Source organism: Musa acuminata, chromosome BXJ3-1 (genome assembly GCF_036884655.1).
Source record: "Musa acuminata AAA Group cultivar baxijiao chromosome BXJ3-1, Cavendish_Baxijiao_AAA, whole genome shotgun sequence".
NCBI classification, from domain to species: Eukaryota; Viridiplantae; Streptophyta; class Magnoliopsida; order Zingiberales; family Musaceae; genus Musa; species Musa acuminata.
Window position 1 is genome coordinate 4,350,887 of NC_088349.1, and position 21,541 is coordinate 4,372,427.

The following is a 21,541-nucleotide window of genomic DNA, read 5'->3' on the forward strand; positions in this document are numbered from 1 at the left end:
TCCGAAGCACTTTCTCAAAATATATTCCAATGTATACGTAGTTCTGTATATGTCAATCCACTTTATCACTGTGGCATTTGTTCCTCTCTTGAAAACACTTTCTCAATGCTCGATGAAATAGTCGATAAATTATTAGCGACTCTAAATGGTTGAGCCTATATGCGCGTGCTTTGATTGCAAATGTATGTTTGACATGATAAGTATATATGTTTGCTGAATGCATGGAATCACCAATTCATGGATGAGGTATGTTTGGTGAAACACAAGTGACTTGAGCAACCATTGTTTTATTCGAAGAATCCTAAGAGACGTCTTCTTCTTCTTCTTCTTCTGCTGCTGTATTGTTTTGGACAATCTCCAAGGGAAGAAAAGGCAAATGGTGGACGGCATTCACAACTTGACCCACTCGGAGCCGTCGATGAAGCTTAAGGTAATGAAAGGCTTGGCTTCCTCGTCCGTGAGCTCCCTCGACCATGAAACCCTTCCCGCGTAGCTCGCTCCGGGGCCGCTGCACTTGTACTGCCCGTAGAACACAGTCCTGTTGTATCATCACAAATGCTGTGTGAGACTCTGATCGCCTCATCATACAAGTTGTGGTGAGGTAGGGGGCTTACATCTCTCTGTTGGGGTCTCCCCAGTTGTACCATCCTCTGGGGACGATGATGGCGTCCATGTACGTGTAGGCGAAGATGACCCTGGAGAAGGTTCCCCATGCCCGCCCCAGGTAGAGCGCCCCCGACCCCGTCACCTTGCATCTCACGAACGAGAACCCTGTGTCCTCCAAAAGGTTCATCCGGTTCTGCGCCGTGACGGCGCCGTAGTTCCGCGCCACCGCGTGCACATGACATCCCTGCACCAACACCACGACTCAGACACAGACGCAACAGTGCCACAGCACGTGAATCGGGTCTCGCAGCACAAAGCGGCGCTTGTCCCCACGGCGTACTCGCCTCGTGCTGCTACGTGACAAGCGGAAGCTTGCCGTGAACGCATGGTGTGTGCAGATTAGGTTCTGACCTCGTAGAGCGAGAGAGCGTTCCCGAAGATGAAATCCACAGAGCCTTCGATGTAGCAATCCTTGTAGTAATGCCTGCCGAACTGATCGTAGAGCGTGTCTTGTGCCCCCAAAATATTGCAGCCCACAAATGTCGCCGCGTCCGCGGACACCCTCAGCGCCACCGCCTGCTTCCCCATCGCCCCTGGTGGCGGAACAGGGGTTGTGTTCTGCAACAGCAACAAACAATGAACTCCCCAAAGCTTCATCCTGAAACTGTGTAATTTACTTTACCTTGAAGGTGATGTTCTTTGCCATGAAATAAGGGGCATTGACGGCGAAGGTGGCGGAGTTGAAGGTCCCGATTGGCTGCCCTGTCGGCCCCAGTGTTTCGGCTGTGTCACCCCACTGAACCACCGTCTTACCAGCTCCTGCTCCTTGTATGGTGACGAAGGCTCTCATCGGCGATATCCGCACCTTCTCTCTGTTCCAAGAAATCAACCAGTAAGTGTCGTGATTCCACACATCAGAGCTTGTATGTATGTGTGATGAGGTAGAAAGGGAACGACACTCACGTGTACGTGCCGGCATTGACCTTGATCACAACTCGCACCAAATTGATGAGAGGCAGAGAGTCGACGGCAGCCTGGATCGTCGTGAAGTCTCCGGCCGACGGGTTTTTGTCGACGGTGAGCGCGCGGGAAGAGAAGGCCTCGTTCACTGCCCTGCCGAAGGCACTGTGCCGGAGGCTGCCGACGAACTTGACCCACAGCATGAACTGCTGCTCCGTCAACCCCCCCTGCGTCGAGTTCTCCGGGTACTGCTCCGACGGCGCCCGCGGCGACCGGAGTCCTTTTGTGTGGCAGAGGACACGACCGCTGTCTAATAGAATCAAAAGAATTGTGATGAATGCTACAGCCCGGAATCTGAACATCGTGAGGAAAAGTGGTGGTGGGAATGACTGTGAGAGATCACGAGCTATTTATTCTACTGGCAACCAAAAAGTAGAGTACTGCTACTTCTATGCATGTACATATTTCTTTAGTGCTTTGTTGACACGATTCCCTTTGTGTGTTTTGGAATTGCCTTTGTTCTGTTGTGGATCGATTCACCTGTTTGTGTTTTCTTTTATGATGATAAGAATGATGTGTGTTCTTCCAAATGCTACTTTTATTTCTTTTGGTTTCTTTCGGTAGTGTTGATGTTGGTTGTTTGCTTCTTCTTGGTCTATTATTTCGTTGTTGCAGCCCGTGATCTCTCTCTCTCTCTCTCTCTCTCTCTCTCTTGGGACTAAGCTTGTGATTGTCGTCATTTAACCTTTAGGTCTCTGTGGCTCTTAGGTATGTGTGATAAAGGCATGGTTATTTTATAGGATTAATTATAAAAGTAAAATATTTAATCTTATAATTTTATATTTTTTTAACTTAAAAATTTTATATTAAAATTTTTATAATTATAAAAAATAAAATATTTAATCATATTTATCATAATATTATTAGTTTCCCTAATGAAAGATACATGTAATAACATGTACATGAATGATACAAAAATGATAGACAAAAGATAATTTCAACGATGGTAATAGACGATGGTGTCATAGATGGTTGTTATGATGGTAGTTGACGAAAACGATATGGTGGTCGGCCTTACTGATGTTGATCCGAATATGAACGATGAGGAAGAGAAAGTAAAGTGGTGAGACATCTGCGTCGGTGCCAAAGGAGGAAGAGAATGGAGGTGAGGCATTTGCATTAGCACTGTACTGCTCTGCCTCCTCTTCCTCCTCCAATGCTGCTCTACATTTGTATTGATGTCGGAGGAGAAAGAGGAGGCAAGCAAGGCATCTACGTTGCTAATGAGGAGAGAGGAGGTAAATGATTGCAGAGCAGTGCGGCACCAAGGCAAATGTAGAGCAACGCTGGAGGAGGAAGAGGGGGTAGAGTGGTGCGTGTGTTGATGCATATGCCTCCTCTTCCTCCTCAGACGCCACATCGTAGGCTATCATACTCTCAAAATTTGCTAAGGCAAATGGAGCAATTGGTGCCCTACATCGATCTCTCATCTTTTCCGATACTCGTGGATTGTGATCTTGTTAATTAATACCTTATCAAGCCCATTCAACGAGACTTCGAATGCTTCCCCGTTGAATGGGTTTGATGAGGCATTAATCAGTAAAATCACAATCAATAAGTAATGAAAAGGTAAGGAATCGGTGCAAGGCATCGATTGCTCCGTTTGCCTCAACGAATTCTAAGAGGATGACAACATGTGGTGCGATGCTAGAGGAGGAAAAGGAGGTAGGTGTGGCATTTGCGTCGACGCGACACAGATCTACCTCACCTGCCTTCTCATGTGCCATCTCTTCTCGTTGTTAGTGATGCAAATGTCTCACTTGCCTCTTCTTACTTCTCGGGCGCTAACACAGATGAGGAGCGATGCCGGAGGAAGAATAGGAGGTAGAGTGGTGCAATGCCAACGTAGATATCTCACCTCCCTCCTCTTCCTTCTTTGGCACTAACACATGTTTCATTACTCTACCTTCTCTTTCTCATTATCATTAATATTCGGATTAACATTGGTAAGATTGACCACCACATCGTTCTCGTCGACTACTATCACAATAGCCACCTACGATGTCATTGTCCGTCATAATTATTGAAGTTACTTTTTGTCCATAATTTTCGTGTCATTCTGCTATCATGTACTATATCTTTTATCAATAAAATCGATGATATTAGATTGAATAAGATTAAATATTTAATTTTTATAACTATTATAATTTTAATATAAATTTTTGAAGTGTAGAGATCAGAAATCTAACTATACCGAGATAATATGTAATCATTAGTTGAGATATAAGCGAATTGAGGTTGATAACGTGCATGTTCATAAACAATTCATCCTTAAAATAGCTGTGACTATCACATGTAATTAGCGCAAGAGACTACTGTATACACCGCAACATGACCTATGTGACTCGCAGAACCCTTACATGTGCGTAAATTTACGAAATTACACAGATGGCACCGATACGCAGAAATTACGGACGCCCCGTGCCGGGTTTTCGACGCTTTCGTCTACTGTCCGATCTCTTCCTTGGCCGATAGGGGGGACGTGGATTTTATCGGTAAATTCCCATCTTCGATTCTTAATCTCTTGATCGAAATGCCTCCAATCTCTAAATGGAGCCGTTTTCCCGTGATTCCTTTCATCTAACGGTTTAGTCGGATCTAGGGTTTGTTTCTCCCTGATTTTCTCTCGATCGTCGCTAGGGGTTTCGATCTCGATTAGTTTTTTTGCCATTCTCGCTTTGATTATTTTTGGTGTTCTTTTGGTCTGGGTCTGTGAAATATACGTGAGTTTGCACCCTCATGTGCTTCTTGATCTTTTGATCTCCGTGGTCTGCGACGCTTACTTTGCATGATTTAGATGTCGTTCTTGAAATGGATGGTTGACGAAAAGAAAGTGGTTTTGCAGTTGTTTTAGTTGGTGGATGGCGTCCAAACTGCATCAGCTACGATCTAAGGCTGTTCAAGCCTCAGAGTTTGTGGCCAAGAACGGGTGCGCTTACTACAGGGAGCTTTTGGAGAAGAACAAGCAGTATATTGTTCAACCGCCCACCATCGAGAAGTGTCAAGAACTGTCAAAACAGCTGTTTTACACACGTCTTGCAAGGTTTGGCTTTGTATGTATCCTGTGCTGCCTGTTTGGCTGCTTTGTTGAGGCATATGTAGGGGCTTATTCTGTTACTTTCATCAGCATATGAATTAGCCTTCGTGGGTGGCATGGTATTCCACGGCAAAGCTTGTTATCGTGGTTTGGCTTCCTTTGGCTGTTCTTCTGTGCTGAGCAACAGTCATAGTGAAGGGATAAGCCAACATTTGAGGGTTTCCTCTCAAATTGTTTTCTATGGTGTGTATTAGTTAGTGAATATAGTCTCTTTGCATCATTATATTTCTCGTCATAATGACTAAAAATGGACTCCAACGATAAACCCCTTGGACTACAGAAAATAGCCGAAATTCATAGGACAGATAATTTCCTTGGTTGCTTTAGTGTGTAAAATCTTGCCTTGAAATGAAAATACATATTGGAGAATTGAGATGTCACAGAGATAGGAAATTTACCTTGAAGCTGCAGTTAACATTGGAACTTATATATGTAAATAAAGTACCTTAGTCGAAAAAGATTTGTCATTTAAAGCCAAGATCTTAGCTTAGTGGACACACTGCGATGAAAGGTTGTGAGTTATTTAGATTGGTCGAAGGTTATCTTTGTCAGTTGGGTATGGTCGGATCTTCTCCAATCGTCTCTCAAATATGATAAAGTACCTCTCTCAAATTTCACCTGTCTGGCTTGCCTTTGCACACCTACCTTTTTCTTTTCCAACAAGTTGATCTCAGAAGGCTCTCATCTAAGCCAGTCATCATTCTCACAAATCAGGTAGTTCTCAATTATCCTTCTACTGCAGTAATGAATTTCCTACTCCATCCAGTTTTCCGGTGCAAAAATCATGCAGTATCCAGGATTCATCTGTAGGACATTGGCCAAAATTACATTACCTGGAACACGTTTGACGAATGATAGCTGTGCACCAGGACATACATATAGAGTGGCACCAGCCTTAACAATGAAGTTGAACTTTGTCCTAAGCTATTACCAAAGAAATAAGCATGAAATAGATATAAGGACAACAAATTAGTCTCTCATCATTTGCAAATTACTATATTGAAAGAGACTTGTCAATGTTCCAAAAAAAGAACCCATTAAATTGAAATGTGAGGAATTCTATATCAGCCATTGCATTCTTGGTCAGGATTTATCATTCAAATTTAGATAGACACTTCATTTTCCACCAGGATTTCCTTAGGATGAAACCAACTATGAAGTCATCCCATGAAACCTCCGATGATAAATCATTATTTGAGATCCACATTTTTAGTCTAGTGAAAATGTGCTAGTGCCTAATACTGGGAGACAAATTGCATATATTTGTTTACACTTGAATGTTTGCCTATCTAGAGTGTTTCATTGGATATGCCATAACTTGATATATATACATGCATGCATGCATGTGTGTGAACATTAATGGTATTTTATATATTATATGATTCCTTAACTTTAACTAATTTTACCATGGTTAGAAATGGTTAATCTGTGTTGTGTGTGTGTGTTAAAATTTGTAATGCAAATACTAGGTTATATACTTGCAATCTCCAGGAATTGAAGCAGCAGCTTTCGGTGAGCATTCAAAGACACCTATGTCGTTAGGTTTTTTGTGTTATTTTGCATGAAATTGATTCTAGTTTCCTAGTCGGACTTACTTTCAGAAAACCAAAAGCATCAATACTTGTTTTTCTTTTTTATTTGCTTGGAGAAGTGACTTCAATTTATTCGATGATGTTCCTGTTCAGAGATTGTCTGTTTTGTGTGACATACCTATTTCCTACATTGCACAATCCACAAACCATTCTTTTAGATGTTATCCTGCATGGTTAAAAGGTCTAGTATGATACTGTAAATATTTAATTCTGGTTGGGCCAAGCGCATGTTCAGTTTCTGGAAGAAAAAGAAGTTTAGGCTTAAGAACAATTATGTGTCAATACTAACATCTTGTAATCACAGCATCCCTGGTCGTTATGAGTCATTTTGGAAGGAGCTTGACGGAGTGAAGCACATATGGAGAAACAGAAAGGAGCTTAAAGTTGAGGATGCTGGCATCGCAGCATTGTTCGGGCTTGAATTATATGCATGGTTCTGTGTTGGTGAGATAGTTGGAAGAGGGTTCACTTTCACTGGCTACTATGTTTAGAACCCCTGGTTATGAAGCAAGTTGACAATATCCCGGATTAAATTTTTATTGTTGGATGATGAGTTTTTGACCTCATTTTTGATCCTTGCCCATAAATTCATTAAGCTGGTGGTCAGCAAGACTAGTGACAGTCCCCAAATAATTTGATGGCTCATTTCTCTCCAGAGTCCACAACTACTCTTGCACTTCTTCATGGCTGTGCAAGAAACACTCTTTTACATGATCAATTTGTATAAAAAAGAGAGCCCACTTATTTCTAAAAACTATTTCAGTGAATCATATCCTTGATTACTATTCTCGTCATTATGGAGAAATCATGTTTTCGCTTATTGGATGAATGATAATAATGCCTGCTATTAACTTGCTTTTCAGGATCTTGTGATCATGATATGGCTGTCCGTGGTATGTGTTTGTGCTTTCCTTGTGTTAAAACAATGTGGTGTGGCAGTAGCATGGCATAGATCATTGTTGTTGCCATAATTAGCCGCATGTTGTTGCCCTAATATTGTTACTAACATGGGTACTCATTTTTGTTCGAGTTCTAACATCCGACTGCTTCTACGGTGCTTACATGAATTGCCCATAAAAGCTCTAGGAGGAGCCTCCAATGGGGTGCCTCACCAAGGTTGACTATGGTAATTAGTTCGTGATCACCTCACTTTCTAAATGTGACCTGGATGAGTCTTTTTTTTATATGGACTTGAAGCTTTTTAGCTCATTTTACGAGCTAATTATATATTATATTATCTCGCATAATAGATCTCTTTACCATCTCAGCCCTTAAGACTTAAAAAAAACTACATAGAAATATCTATAATTGTTAAAGTCAAATATTAATATCAATTGTCCTATGTTGTCGATTTTACTGAGGAAAAATACAGTACGTGTACGAATGACACAAAAATGATAGACAAAAAGGTAATTTCGATGGTATTGGTAGACAGTAATATTGTGGTTAGTTGTCGTGATGGTGGTCGGCCTTATCAATGTCGATGTCTATACGAACATCGACGTCAAAGAGGAAGAGAAGGCAGAGCGATGAGGCATTTGTGTTGATGCTGCATCGCTTTGCCATATTTTCCTCCTCCGGCGTCACTCTACATCTACATCAATGTTGGAGGAGGAAAAGGAGGCAAGTGAAACATCTGCATTGGTGTCGCGCTCAAATCCTTGGACAATCACTTCGTCTAGTGGCACGACATATTCGAGGAAGGGGTGGCAACGAGGAGGGAGAAGTTGCAAACGAGCTCGGTAAAGAGGTGCACATGTTTCGAGCTTTTGAACTTTAGCCAGTGTGCGAACGACATGTACGTCCCGACCACAACGACATGGTTGCTGACCTGCTTCTAGATAAGCTCCACACGCGATTAGAGAGGATTCAATCAGACGACGAAGACTGATTATCGCACAAAATAGAGGCCCAAATAGTACAAATCTGATGGCACTAGAGACAACAAACCCTCATCCTCCTTCCCGCTCTCCTCTAACACTATGGTGGTGAGGGTCATTTTGTTTGCATCCTTTCATGTTTCATATGAGCCACAATTTCATAAGCTTTGATCTGTTCTTATGCTCGTATTCCTTTCATATACCTTCATGAGTTGAATTTAAATTGTATCAAAATATGTGAATATATGAAAAATTATTAATTTATATTTACTAATCTCATAAAGATTCTTCATTGAATTTCCAGAGTATACAATATATAACTTATTCATTATATTGTTTTTGTTTTTATTTGAGAAATATGATCGACTGATTCAAATTAGTTTCTCAATTATGTGATCGTGTTATCCGACATGCTCTCTTATGTATCATCCAAAACACGATTTGATGATGCCTTCGTTGTTTAAGCAATATTGCTTTAGAGTTTCTGTATGATTTCGTATTGTACATCAATATGGCTTTTGTCCTATTTGATCGCATATTTCTGATAAATGCTCGTAACGACAGGGCGCTACTGATGTGATTAATTCACACACACACACACACACACACACACACACACACACATATATATATATATATATATATATATATATATATATATATATATATATATATATATATATATGTATATATATATATTGTATATATATATATATATGTATATATATATATTGTATATATATATATATGTATATATATGTATATGTATATATATATATATATGTATATATATACATATATATATACATATACATATACATATACATATATATATACATATATACATATATATATATATATATACATATATATATATATATATATATATATATATATATATATATATAACTCATGAGGCCAATTATTACAATTATCTGTATATATATGTGTGCAGGTATTTAGATTTTATAAGAATATGGATGCTATATATAAATATATTAGACAAATTCAAAAATAATTTATTTTGCTTGTAGATAAATGCAATATTATGCACTATATAGTATGGGGAAGCGTGAAGATTTGACTGTTTTCCCGCGTCATCCAACTATATATTTTGGTCTGACAAAAATAATACCGAGATGCTTTTCCTGACGACTTTCCTGTACTTTAGGTGGGACAGCCTGGTCCCACTTACTTTATCCTATCACAAGGTAGGTAGTTGAACGGGTGACTGGAACACGTTGGGAAGGTACTGCTGTAACAAACAACTGTGATCCCGTCACCGTTGGGATTCCGGAAAAAGACCACGGGACTAAATGCTTTTTTTTGTACTTGATTTATTTGTAGGGCATAGGCAGGTTTAGTTGGGTCCCGTTAACTCCATCCAATAACCAGGCGGGTAGATGGTGAAAGATGGTTCGAAAGTTATATGTTAATAATACTGGTGATCTCGTCACCGCTGGTACTCAGGACTAGAGACCGAGAAAGCGACCTCTTTTGCCTCCCCCTCTTTCTATCTCACTCGTCTCCCTTGTTGTCCGTCGCCCTTCAAAGGCGCTCCTTTTCCTTTGGTATCCCTCTTTTCCACGCCGAGGTCTGACAGGGGAGAGAGCAGGTGCGAGCGACTGAATCCCTCGCCGCCGGATGAATGGGATCGGATAGCATCGAGTGTGTGTCTTCGATCGACGGGATGGATGAGGAGGACACCGCCCGTACCCAATCCTCGAAGCCCCACGGCGGCGCCGCCCCTCCCGCAGGCATCGCCCCCTCCACGAGCGTACACGAGCTGCTCGAATGCCCCGTCTGCGCCAACTCCATGTACCCCCCGATTCACCAGGTCGATTCCGTTCCCTTATTTCAATTTGATATTCTGATGATCTTGCGACCTTGCGGCTTATTCTGGCATTTGATTTATAAGGTGTGGTTTGGCTATGGCTATTTTCGATGGGGTAATTGGGGCAAATGCGGCAACCTAATGTGCTTTTGATTTGTAATTTCTCAAAATTTTCGTCATTTGGGTGATACAATATGCAACTATATAATAAAATTGATTATTCGAGCACGTACTTCACAAAATTATACCTTTTTAAGACGATGGATAGTGAGATGATATGTGTTTGTCGAACACTTCAATAATCTGACTCTTGGTTCTCTTGGATGTCGTGGGATTATGATTTTTTAATTTTCAAGTAATTGCATCTTTTTATTTAAATTTTCCTTGTGCTCATTTTATTGATTTCTATCATGTGATTGATTGTGGTTGTGAAATTAATATAGGATCCCGTTCGCAACATTGGTTGAATTGGTTGAACTTGCACAAGTCTGTCCAATATTTAGGCCTTGGAATTCTGGTTGTGAGTGACTGTTTGGACGTTTGTGAATTTCCAAGAAATTGATGGTTTAGGCTTCTCATTGATAGTTGGGCATAGCCCTCAAAGAAGTCCCGTAAGTATATGACAATTCTGATTGATCTGATATTATTGTTTCTTTGTGTCTTTCTGGTGTATGATACTTGTCAGTTTGAGGCGTTATTGTTCTAGCTTAAGTCAATGGTTAAAAGCTGCTCTAATGAACTTTCTGCTCTTGTGAACTAATGAATTGATTCATGTTTTGGGAATAATAGTGAGCTGCATATCTTTTCAACGTCTAATGTCTTGCTGAAAAATGCACATTTACTTTTGACATTTGCTAGCTAAAGTTGTAGGCTAATGGATTTTCTTGTTTTTGGTTAATTTTTTATTAGTTATTATTGTCTTTGTAGACAATGCTTATGAGTTTCTTGTTCCAATTTTGATTAATGGTTGGCTTGAATATTTGACTAATCTTTATAATACTTGGCAATAGGGTTTGCTTCTTGGAATTTTGTTGGTTCACACTCTCTAGTTGCCCAGCATGTTAATACATGCAGATGCTTGAAATTATGAAATTTATTGAATGCTGTCTATGCATATTTGAAACATGTGATTGCTGGCTGAATAATTGGTTTCCAAGGATGGAAATTTGGCATCGTTACTGACAATTCAAATGTTAAACCACTATAGTCTCTCTGTTGTTGTTGATCTTCTAAGGTTAGCAGGAAGCATGTTTCTCTGACTCATTGTGGTTCTTCTATGCCATTAAGAAGCATTTATTTTCCAAATTATATTAATATCTGGTGTTCTTTTGCTGCTTATTCATTCACAGAGATGGTACTTTTGAACAATTAAGCTTGAACTGTTTTGCATGCTTCACATTTACACTGGTGGTTATGGCAAGAAGATGTCTCTTATCTGTCAATCTGTCCTTGCTTATCTGATCAAAAAAGGATGTCCTATCATCTAGTTATTCCTTTAGGTGTTTTACGCTATCGTAGTTCCTTAATTATCAGACTGAAAATTATTTGTTTACTAAATCAATTAGTCAACTGTTTATAATTTCTTAGGTACCAGCAATGTGATCTGCAATTGGGGTTCAGAATCCACATATTTTTGCAAACTTGTGAAGTATAAATGAATGATATAGATTTTTTGTTTGTTAGCAAAATAGAAGGCAATGCTGTATGAGAAGAGATAATGAGTTTGTTTTGTCATGAATATCCAAAGAGTGGGTGTGTCGTTAAGATATTACAATTATGCTAGAATGACTGACATCATAGTTCAAATTGGTGCCTAATCACCACAGGTTTTTAGTTTTACCCATTTGGGTGGCTATTTATTCCTCTAAATGATTATCTTTTGTTGACAAAACTAATTGAATTACTAACACATGTTATTTCATATAGAGGATAAACTAGCGATAGACCAGTTTTAAAACTCTATGCTAAAGTATTATATGTGCTAGACATGTGCGTTCAAAAATATGACCTAAAGATATATGTCCTCAATTTTTCTGGATTCTACTCCTTTTTCTAAATGTTTTATTATGCTGAAGAAGAGAGAAAAACATATACATTTACTATACTGTCACGGCCTTAGCTGGAATTGCCTAAGGCATGAGACACCCTTGCAGCCAAGACGCGAACTTTGCTTGCGTTGCCTAAGTCGCGCTTCGCCCTTGCGATATTGCTCTGCAAAGATCAGCTCACTTGCAACCTCTCGAAGGTCCCGAAGGACCTGTAAAAGAGAAAGTTGATTAGTTCGAAAGAACGAGCGACGGACAAGTCCCGACGTCTCGCGAAAAGAGGGGAAGCTTTACAAGCAATTCAGCGAGCACCTTGCGTGCACAAGAGAAAAGAGGGAGAGGGGGAAAACAAGGGCTTTAGAAGGTTGAACGAACAGTTGCAAGCCCACAAACAGCTGCTCACCAAGTCTCGGGCGCGACAACAAGTTCCCATCAAGGCAACGTGCGAACTTGCGAAGGAGTGTTCAACGCCCGATATTATACCGAAGCCCCATCCAGCCCTGTGCCACCCGAGGGGTTCCAAGGGGCTGAGATGGCTGACGTTTTGGTGAGCGGAGGCAGATTTCAGAAATCAGTCCGTGACACACGAAAACGGAGCTGTTTTGGGCTGTTTTGCTCGGTTCGGTGAGCGGTCGCTTTGTAACGCTGCAGCTTGTTCGAACTTATATTTTTACAAGCAAAATGACTCAAAACCAAGGCAAAACAGGCTGCCAAGTAGCTGTATATGTAGATGAGAGCAACGAACGGTTCGTTGAACGGAGTTGTTGCGGGTGCGCGACGACCGTTCGTGACAATACGGCGGACAAACATGAAGCAACATTGACTCTATAAGCTTTGGCAAAGTACAACAACAACAACAAAGTCATAAATCCCAACTATTTTGGATCAGCTATATGGATCTTTTGTCACTATTAAGATTTGTAAAAAGTCATATGGTTAGTTAAGTTCAGTATACTTAAATCTTTATTTATAGTTTCTGTTAAAGTCTTTTTATGTCTTCCTTTACCTCTCCTCATACCAATAATATTAATCATTTTTTCTTTTTTAACCACTATATCTGGATGTCTCTTAGGCATATGTCCATGCCATCTTAAACGATTTTTTCTCATCTTATCCTTTATCGAAGCGATACCTAGTTGTTCACAAATAAAAGTATTTCTTTTCTTAATATTTCCTAGTAACTCCACACATGCATCTCATCTTTCTTATCTCGGTAACTTTAACTTTTTTGCATGTGTTGTTTCTTTACTATCCAACATTTAGATCCATAAAGCATTATTAATCTCACAACCATTTCATAAAATTTTTCTTTTAATCTCAAAAGTATATGTTCATACAAGACTCCTAACGCCCCTTGTCACTTTAACTATCCTGTTTTTACTCTATGAATAATATCTTCATCAATATCTTCATCTTATTAAATAATTAATCCAAGATACCTAAAACTTTTACTTGAAGAGACTTCTTGTCCATTCAATTTAACTATATTTTTCTATCTATTTCTAAAATCACTAAAATTACATTTTATATATTGAGTTTTAGTTCTCTATTTAATCTAAAATATTTAGTTTCTAAGGCTTATTTCCATAACTCAAGTTTATAATTAATTTTATTTAGGCTCTCATCAACTAAGATAATATTATTAACAAATACGTATATCATGGAGGTCTATCATGTAAATGACTAGTAAGTTCATCCATTATCAATATGACAAGGTAGGACTTAATGCGGATCCTTGATGTAGTCCCATGCTAATAAGAAATTCACAAAACACACTCCCTATAAATCTAACATTAGTAGCTACATTATCATACATATCTTTAATAACATCAATATAATTAGTGAATACATATTTCTTTTCTAAAACCCACCATAATAAACCTCTTGAAACCTTATCATAGGCTTTCTCTAAGTTAATAAAAATCAGTAGTAGTCAATCATATGACAAACTAAGTTGTATTCCTTTGGTTGACTAAGTAGTGGAATTGTGGAGTCAATCATATGGCCTTATGCTTCTTATGGGATAAATATCCTATGCTAGTTGTATTCCTTTTATCATGCTTCTATTAACACACTTGTAGCTTAATCTAATGGCATTTTTATGTTAGCATGTTATCTTTAATCAATTCTTGACTCCTTGTGCTCTAGAACTTTTCTTGAGTTATAAAATTATAGATCCAGCAGAATGTATATTAGACTGCTAGGATAGCATCATCGTGATTTTTAAACATTATTATTATATATACATTGGCTATTCATTGATATCATGATTTCAGTAAGCAGAGCATTGTGGGCTACAAATAACATTTATTCTTTGCATTTACAATTTAATTATTTCAAATGTAGCTTAATTTTGCAGTGCCAAAATGGCCATACACTCTGTTCAACATGTAAAACAAGGGTGCAGAATCGGTGCCCTACTTGTCGACAAGAGCTTGGAGACATCAGGTGTTTAGCACTGGAAAAGGTGGCGGAATCGCTTGAGCTTCCATGCAAATATTACTCACATGGCTGCCCTGAAGTCTTTCCATACTACAGCAAATTGAAACATGAATCTCAGTGCAACTATAGACCATATAATTGCCCATATGCTGGATCTGAATGCTCAGTTGTGGGAGACATTCCTTTCCTGGTCACACATTTAAGAGATGACCACAAAGTAGACATGCACACTGGCTGCACATTCAATCATCGATATGTCAAATCCAATCCCCGTGAGGTTGAAAATGCCACATGGATGCTGACGGTAAGCAGTCTTGCTACAGTTTAATACTTGAAAGTGCACATATTCTTAGGAATCTTTTGCAATTCTCTAAACTTTTTCACATTTCATTTCAATTGGTCAATTTGAAATCTGGCATTTATCTAATAGAAAGTGAACTTAGGATGGGAAGTCAGCCACCTGCTATGAATAGCTTAAAAGAAAGAATCATGGTTGCTAGAATGACTGCATCAATCACCATGGCTTCTACTTTACTAGAATTTTCATTCCATAATTGGTGATATAGATCATTTATTTGCTGTTCAAATATTTTAAAGTCTCTACTGTAATGTGGACTTCTGTTTAATCTCTCTCGTGAAATTTTTTTCTGCATTGCATGTCTTTCTATCATTTTCACATAAATTATCTTTGCAGGTCTTTAACTGTTTTGGGCAGTCCTTCTGCTTGCACTTTGAGGCCTTCCAGCTAGGAATGGCCCCTGTGTACATGGCATTTTTGCGCTTCATGGGTGATGAGAATGACGCAAGGAACTTCAGTTATAGTCTTGAAGTCGGGGCCAATGGACGGAAACTAACATGGGAAGGTACACCTCGGAGCATCCGTGACAGTCACCGTAAAGTTCGCGACAGTCATGATGGGCTCATCATACAGAGGAACATGGCACTCTTCTTTTCGGGCGGCGAGCGGAAAGAGCTCAAACTGAGGGTCACTGGCCGGATTTGGAAGGAGCAACAGAACAGCGATGCTGCAGTTTGCATGCCAAATCTCTGCAGCTGAAAGCCATTCCTAACCATGCTGAGTTATGGCCATCAATCTGGTTACAATGCAGCAAGCACAAAGATGCTTCACCAACGTTACACTCTGAGACTTCTTATATGTTCTAATTATTATATGCGGCTCAAACATTGTCTAATGTGTGAAACTCAACCATAATGATACTTAAGTTGCAATTTGAACTTAAGAGCGTCCTGTGTTCTTCTAGGGTTATCTATTTAAAGAAATAGCATTAGCAAATGTGAAGGAACATGAAAGAGGTGAATTGATGCCAGAGGAGTTAGATGGAGGTTTAAGAAGACAGTATTAGAATTTACAAATAAATATTTAAATATTTTCTATTTAATTTACTTAAGAATATAGCTATGTTATGGTTCAAAAGCAGATAAAGATATTTATCAGCCCAAATAATTGGGACATTACATCTCTTTGCTATTATTAAATGTGTATTATGTGGATGGATCTCTTCAACCAAACAATCAGTATAAATTATGAAACAAATCAATACGAATTTTACTTGATGGTAGAAAATGTATGTGCCCCATATCTGATATGGCGAGATTGTATCCCATATGTTTGATCATGTTTTCATAAACGAGCTAATTAGTTGGTTTTAACTTGTGAAATATTTAACTTCATTTACTTTAACATATTTGGATTTATCAACGGAAGAAACAGTTGATAACACATGCAGAAAAAAAAAATGATAATTTAAATGTCTCAATTATTTTTTCGATGGTGGTGGGTGGCGACACCGCTGGGGGTGCAGGTGATTGTGGTCAATGAGAATGACATAGTGATTGACGAGAACGTTAAGGACTTCTATGGCTTCTTGCGAGGGGAGGAAGAGGATGATGTAAATGCTGATATTCTACATTTGCGTTGACATTGCTCGGCAATTGTATCGACGCTGACATAGATGCAGAGCAGTGAAAGGGCCGCTCAGCATATGCATTAGTGCCAATGCAAATACAGTTGCAGAGGGCCATTCAACATATTTGCATGCCGACAACATTCTACATCGCTTGTTCCTTTTTCCCGCCTTGCGTATACCGAGCATCGAAAGGGGGAAGAAGGATGAGCACTACCCTTTCTTGCATCTTGTCGGTACTAATATAAATACAAGTGTCATCGATGTAAATCCCGAGCGACCATTCTTCTCCTCATATGTAGAGCAATGCTCTACATTTGTTTTTACATTAGTATCGATGCAAATATAGAAGGGAAGAAGGATGAGCGATGCTCAACATCCCCACATTATTTGCATCGTTCAACCTTCTTCCTTCCTTGTGCATGCTGAGAGACGAAATGGGGGAAAATGATAAAGGATCGAGGAAGGGGGGGGAAGAAGGATGAGCACTATCATTGCTCGCATTATTGTCGGCGTAGACATAGATACGGTGTGTTGGCATCTACATCATCATTTTCCTTCTCTCCCTTTGCCTCACCTCTAATCGTCGCTCTCCCTCTTCATCCTCCTCCTCCCTTCATAACAAGTCGCAAAAGTCCCCAACGCTCTCGTCGACCATTGCATCATTCTCAATGAACATAGTCACCCATGACTCTCAATAACATCGTTGTCCATCACTATCAAAAATATAACTAAGATGTTGAAATTATCTTTTTGCTCCGTTTTTTTTTATCATTCATGCACATGTTATCACGTGTTATATCTTTTATTAGAAAAATCGATAGTTAAAGTTAAATATTTCACTTTAATAATTATAGAGATTTTAATATAAATTTTTTAAATATAAGGATCAGGATATTAAAAAAATCTAATTACAGGAGTAATATATAATTAGGTCTCTCGTAACAGACTATATCTCTAATAGATGCTTATTGGACTCCACGTGTCGAGTCCAAAATATGATCATATCACTTATCGAGAATGGTCTGCCTTTCTTAGAAAAATATTAAATCGTCTTTATTGAATGAAAGAGAAATTCCTTTTATCATTTTGATTGGTGATGATGTGGCAGCTCTACAATGCGGCCACATCCTTATTATTTGCCTAGATGAACGCGGTTTTACATAACATTGCCACATAGATTTGAAAGATTTAGGTTGTGTTTAGTATATATTTATAATTTTTAATATACAGTCAAAAAAAATTTGAATAAATATGTAGTTGTGGATTACTCCAAGTGTTTGATAAATAATTGATGAAAACTATATTTTAAATATGAATTGACATAAGTTTTGTTTGATAAAATTATATTTCAAATGTTCATCGAATATTTTATGATAAGTAAAATTATATTTCAAAAGTTATTAAATATTATATGATAAATTTAACCTTGTAATATTTTTAATATTTATTTTTTAAAATATATTTTTTATTTAAATAAAATAAAATATATAATCTTATACAAAATTTATATGGCTCAAATAAAAAAATATAATCGTATAAATAAATATAAAATAATATTTAAAAATAAATAAATAAAATTTGACCTTATAGAAAATACAAATCATATTGATTTCTCACTAAATCATTTTGGTAATCTTGTAATTTTAGATAAAATACAAGAAACATTAAAATTTTTAAAAATTATATTAGAATGCTATAAATACTGAAATAATAATGTTACCCTGAGATATTATCAGCATTTAAGCATTTTCAATGCATCATCTAAGCTAGATGAAATTTTTAAAAAATATATTAAATAACAATTCATATTTAAAATATGCATTGGATTCTTGATGCACATCTTAAATGTATTTCCAAATGTACCCTTATACTTAATAAGTTATTAGCTAAATCACATATGTGGCTTGACATTGTTGTTTCTTATTCATTGTGTTCACATAATTTCTCTTAATTCAAATACTTCAAATAAACGTTCTTTTAATTCACAAAGGAAAAAAAAAACTCTGCACCAACATTCCACTTATCTTATGTTGAGAGTTTAAAATCTTATCTCATAAGACTAGCTTGATGGTGATGTACTAAATTTATATTAGATCCACTTAAATATTAAGGATTTGGAATCTAATCAAACAAATTTAAATATGTCAGCGTATCTAGTAAAGATCTCGACTATTGAGTAGTAAAGTATCAGATCGAACCCCATCCTTATCACTTAGTACTGCTTAAAACATATGATGAACCCAGAGGATCTACAGGAGATCCTACTTCCTCAAGAGCACGGAATAACTTCTATATGATCTCTTCCTGATACATGCTGCCTGCTGCAGTATTACATGCGAACTTGTGTGTCTGTTTAACTGGCTCTTATCGATGAAGATGGAAGAAGAAGAAGAAGAAGAAGAAGACGTAGGTAGGATTTTGACCTTTTGGTGTGAGGGGCAGAGAACAACTCACTAAAACCCAATCGTGAGTGCCAACTTACTCCAAATAATTCCAGCTCTTCGATCTCAACCGCATGCAACACTAAAATACGCAGTCACTTCTCCGCTGAAACCCACCCTTTGCATTGTTTATGTCACATTGCGTTCCATCGGTACTATACACGACAGACAATAATCCAAGGGAGAGAGGGAGGGAGTAGACATCCACTTGCGCTCCGCGTCCGAATCTATCACAACCTCCGTCGTCATATATACTGTCTCCTCCAACCAGGCGGAGGAACGGTGGGCGCCGCACGGCCCGTCACCTCTCCTGCATGCTTAGTTTGCCTTCTCTCTCCTAAAAGATTTGGAAGTCAAACAAGCCACATGGTACGTCAAACTCAATGGATTAGAATCCTTGGATGACTTTATGGTCATCCATAAGTCTAAAACCAAGAGCTTCTATCTAGAATTGGTTCAAGATCTTTTGGGCGGTAAGATACGATGCATTCTTATATTCATATATTGGATGATGAAGAAGAGACTCCATTAGTTTGGATTTGCTTCTCACCTACTTTGGACAAAAGTTCCGACAAAAGAACGGACCCATCACGTTCTATTTTCTTGGTTGATATGTCAGCCCATGCAAGATAAGGCACCATCCATCAATCACGTCAATCTTATTCTAATTCAATGTATGCTTTAAAGGTGATCGAAGAAGCTTTGACTTACCACCTGTGGGTTTGGCTGCATGAGGTCATGATGAAGAGCAGATTCATGCCAACTAGATGCTGAGCTGGACTGTCGGAGAAGTCCATGAGATTAGAAGTAACTGTTGATGATTCAAAGTCCATTGTACTTAACCACCTGTTATGGAGAAGTGGATCATTTAAAGATCTCTTCTCCATTTTTAATGGAGTATAATTGTCTCTTAGTTCAGTGTGACAAAAGTCTCCATCTACAGCATTGCCACGCATTTGTATCAAACTTCCATTACATCTGATGTCCCCAAGCATTGATATAATTGTCCAATGTAGAAGTTCTCGGTTATAACCCACATCTTAGTCTTTAGCTCTTTAACATGTCAATATATACGTTATTCTCAGCATATGACTTGGTATCAATATGTTTATGAGAGTTGTTATCTCCATGGTCCTTCACTAGCTACTAGCTATGTAAATGTGAGTCCAAAACAAACAGTTATGCCATTGTCTTTTTTTTCTTATGTCTTAGATAGACAAAAGGATAAATAAAAATTATTAGAGGTAATTAAGAGCTATCTTCTCACAAAATATTTTACTTATTTATTATCAGATATAAAATCTCACTTTTAGCATAGTTATTAGGAAAATAATTTTTTATCACTTATTACTACAGTCACATACCTCATGTTACTAACTTGAGTATTGAAATGACATCGATCTTCATACAGGTGATACCTTTGGGAGCTTGACATTTTTATCTCGGAGGCACCACGATCATATCTTTGATAACCCCTCTGCACATAGGTCGAAATCATGTCGAACTGACTAGGATGTCAATGACATATTTTCATAATATTTTAGCGCCAGAAGGAAGGCTAGATGTGACAAGAACACTCGTCCGTTGATCCTATCAATGAATGCTCGAGCAAAAAAAATTTTATCCTCGACTCATAATACTTCTACTCAAGGGGAGTCATTACCACTATTTTTGCACATCAATTTATCCACCATGTTAGGCATCACATCCATGGCGGGGTTCTCTTCCCTCCTCTCTCACATAGCCCATTGCATCAGGTACCACCCCGCCTCCTTCCCGAGGTGCTATGCTCCCTTGATTGAGTAGTAAAATTAGGTGAGGGCATGTTTCTTTGACACGAGAGGCCCAAAATCTAAGAGGCTATGAAGCCTTACAATTACCTCAATAGCAAAGTGGAGATGGGTGGTGGTGAGAGGCACACTGTACACTGGGACAGAGGCATGAGGTGCATTGCACGATAAGGTTTGTGAGATGAAGACAATAACCGATGAGGTGGAAGTCATGGTTGATCTTATCTTTTAGAAAATAAGAAACACTACATAAGAATAAATCAAAAAAGAAGATGCTCTTTCATTAAAACCAAAATAAAGGTAAAAACTTATGATTTTTTTAAAGAATTTGTCCTTATTTTGCGTTTCACACATCATCACTATACATATGCCCTACTAATAGATTCATATTCTTGATTAAAATTTATACTAGGAGATTGTAAACTCACAATTTTTACTTGACCTAATTACCAATAACCACTATGAGATAATGAGGTGAAGACAATAACCGATGAGGTGGAAGTCATGGTTGATCTTATCTTTTAGAAAATAAGAAACACTACATAAGAATAAATCAAAAAAGAAGATGCTCTTTCATTAAAACCAAAATAAAGGTAAAAACTTATGATTTTTTTAAAGAATTTGTCCTTATTTTGCGTCTCACACATCATCACTATACATATGCCCTACTAATAGATTCATATTCTTGATTAAAATTTATACTAGGAGATTGTAAACTCACAAATTTTACTTGACCTAATTACCAAGGATTGATGTTTAAAAAGTTATGATGAGCACAAAAGCCAATTATTCTGTTGCCTTTTATTTATTTATTTATTATATTTTAAATTTAAACATATATAATTAATTAAAAATCAAGTTTGCCA

At 38.0% G+C, this 21,541-nt stretch overlaps 3 protein-coding genes across 6 annotated transcripts; 2 read left to right on the forward strand and 1 right to left on the reverse strand.

Annotated features, from left to right (window-relative positions):
* Positions 1-271: 271 nt before the first annotated feature.
* LOC135629139 (probable pectinesterase 53) lies at positions 272-1,994 on the reverse strand. The gene is made up of 5 exons (XM_065136326.1): positions 1,570-1,994; positions 1,289-1,478; positions 1,018-1,224; positions 615-850; positions 272-538 (listed from the first exon to the last, which is right to left on the reverse strand). The coding sequence occupies exons 1-5, from the start codon at positions 1,926-1,928 to the stop codon at positions 391-393; spliced, it is 1,140 nt and encodes a 379-aa protein (XP_064992398.1). The 5' UTR covers positions 1,929-1,994; the 3' UTR covers positions 272-390.
* Positions 1,995-3,965: 1,971 nt separating this feature from the next.
* On the forward strand, positions 3,966-7,109 carry LOC135583469 (uncharacterized). 2 transcript variants are annotated; one of them, XM_065135825.1, is made up of 3 exons: positions 3,966-4,121; positions 4,472-4,669; positions 6,620-7,109. In XM_065135825.1, the coding sequence occupies exons 2-3, from the start codon at positions 4,488-4,490 to the stop codon at positions 6,804-6,806; spliced, it is 369 nt and encodes a 122-aa protein (XP_064991897.1). In that variant the 5' UTR covers positions 3,966-4,121; positions 4,472-4,487; the 3' UTR covers positions 6,807-7,109. The 2 variants fall into 2 exon arrangements, with proteins under 2 accessions (XP_064991897.1, XP_064991898.1); XM_065135826.1 differs by having other exon boundaries at positions 4,121-4,229.
* Positions 7,110-9,702: 2,593 nt separating this feature from the next.
* On the forward strand, positions 9,703-15,757 carry LOC135583471 (E3 ubiquitin-protein ligase SINAT5-like). 3 transcript variants are annotated; one of them, XM_065134801.1, is made up of 3 exons: positions 9,703-10,032; positions 14,434-14,820; positions 15,211-15,757. In XM_065134801.1, the coding sequence occupies exons 1-3, from the start codon at positions 9,844-9,846 to the stop codon at positions 15,571-15,573; spliced, it is 939 nt and encodes a 312-aa protein (XP_064990873.1). In that variant the 5' UTR covers positions 9,703-9,843; the 3' UTR covers positions 15,574-15,757. The 3 variants fall into 3 exon arrangements, with proteins under 3 accessions (XP_064990873.1, XP_064990874.1, XP_064990876.1); XM_065134802.1 differs by having other exon boundaries at positions 9,717-10,032; positions 14,421-14,820; XM_065134804.1 differs by lacking the exon at positions 9,703-10,032 and adding an exon at positions 10,983-11,263 and having other exon boundaries at positions 14,421-14,820.
* Positions 15,758-21,541: the final 5,784 nt, after the last annotated feature.

Excerpts from the sequence above, each read along its gene's own strand:
- LOC135583471 (XM_065134801.1), top strand. The coding sequence starts at position 9,844 with ATGGGATCGGATAGCATCGAGTGTGTGTCTTCGATCGACGGGATGGAT. Across the intron at positions 10,033-14,433 it reads TGTACCCCCCGATTCACCAG|TGCCAAAATGGCCATACACT; the intron begins GTCGATTCCGTT and ends TTAATTTTGCAG. Across the intron at positions 14,821-15,210 it reads ATGCCACATGGATGCTGACG|GTCTTTAACTGTTTTGGGCA; the intron begins GTAAGCAGTCTT and ends TTATCTTTGCAG.
- LOC135629139 (XM_065136326.1), bottom strand. The coding sequence starts at position 1,928 with ATGTTCAGATTCCGGGCTGTAGCATTCATCACAATTCTTTTGATTCTA. Across the intron at positions 1,225-1,288 it reads CAAAGAACATCACCTTCAAG|AACACAACCCCTGTTCCGCC; the intron begins GTAAAGTAAATT and ends TTGCTGTTGCAG. Across the intron at positions 851-1,017 it reads ACGCTCTCTCGCTCTACGAG|GGATGTCATGTGCACGCGGT; the intron begins GTCAGAACCTAA and ends GTGTTGGTGCAG.
- LOC135583469 (XM_065135825.1), top strand. The coding sequence starts at position 4,488 with ATGGCGTCCAAACTGCATCAGCTACGATCTAAGGCTGTTCAAGCCTCA. Across the intron at positions 4,670-6,619 it reads TTTTACACACGTCTTGCAAG|CATCCCTGGTCGTTATGAGT; the intron begins GTTTGGCTTTGT and ends TTGTAATCACAG.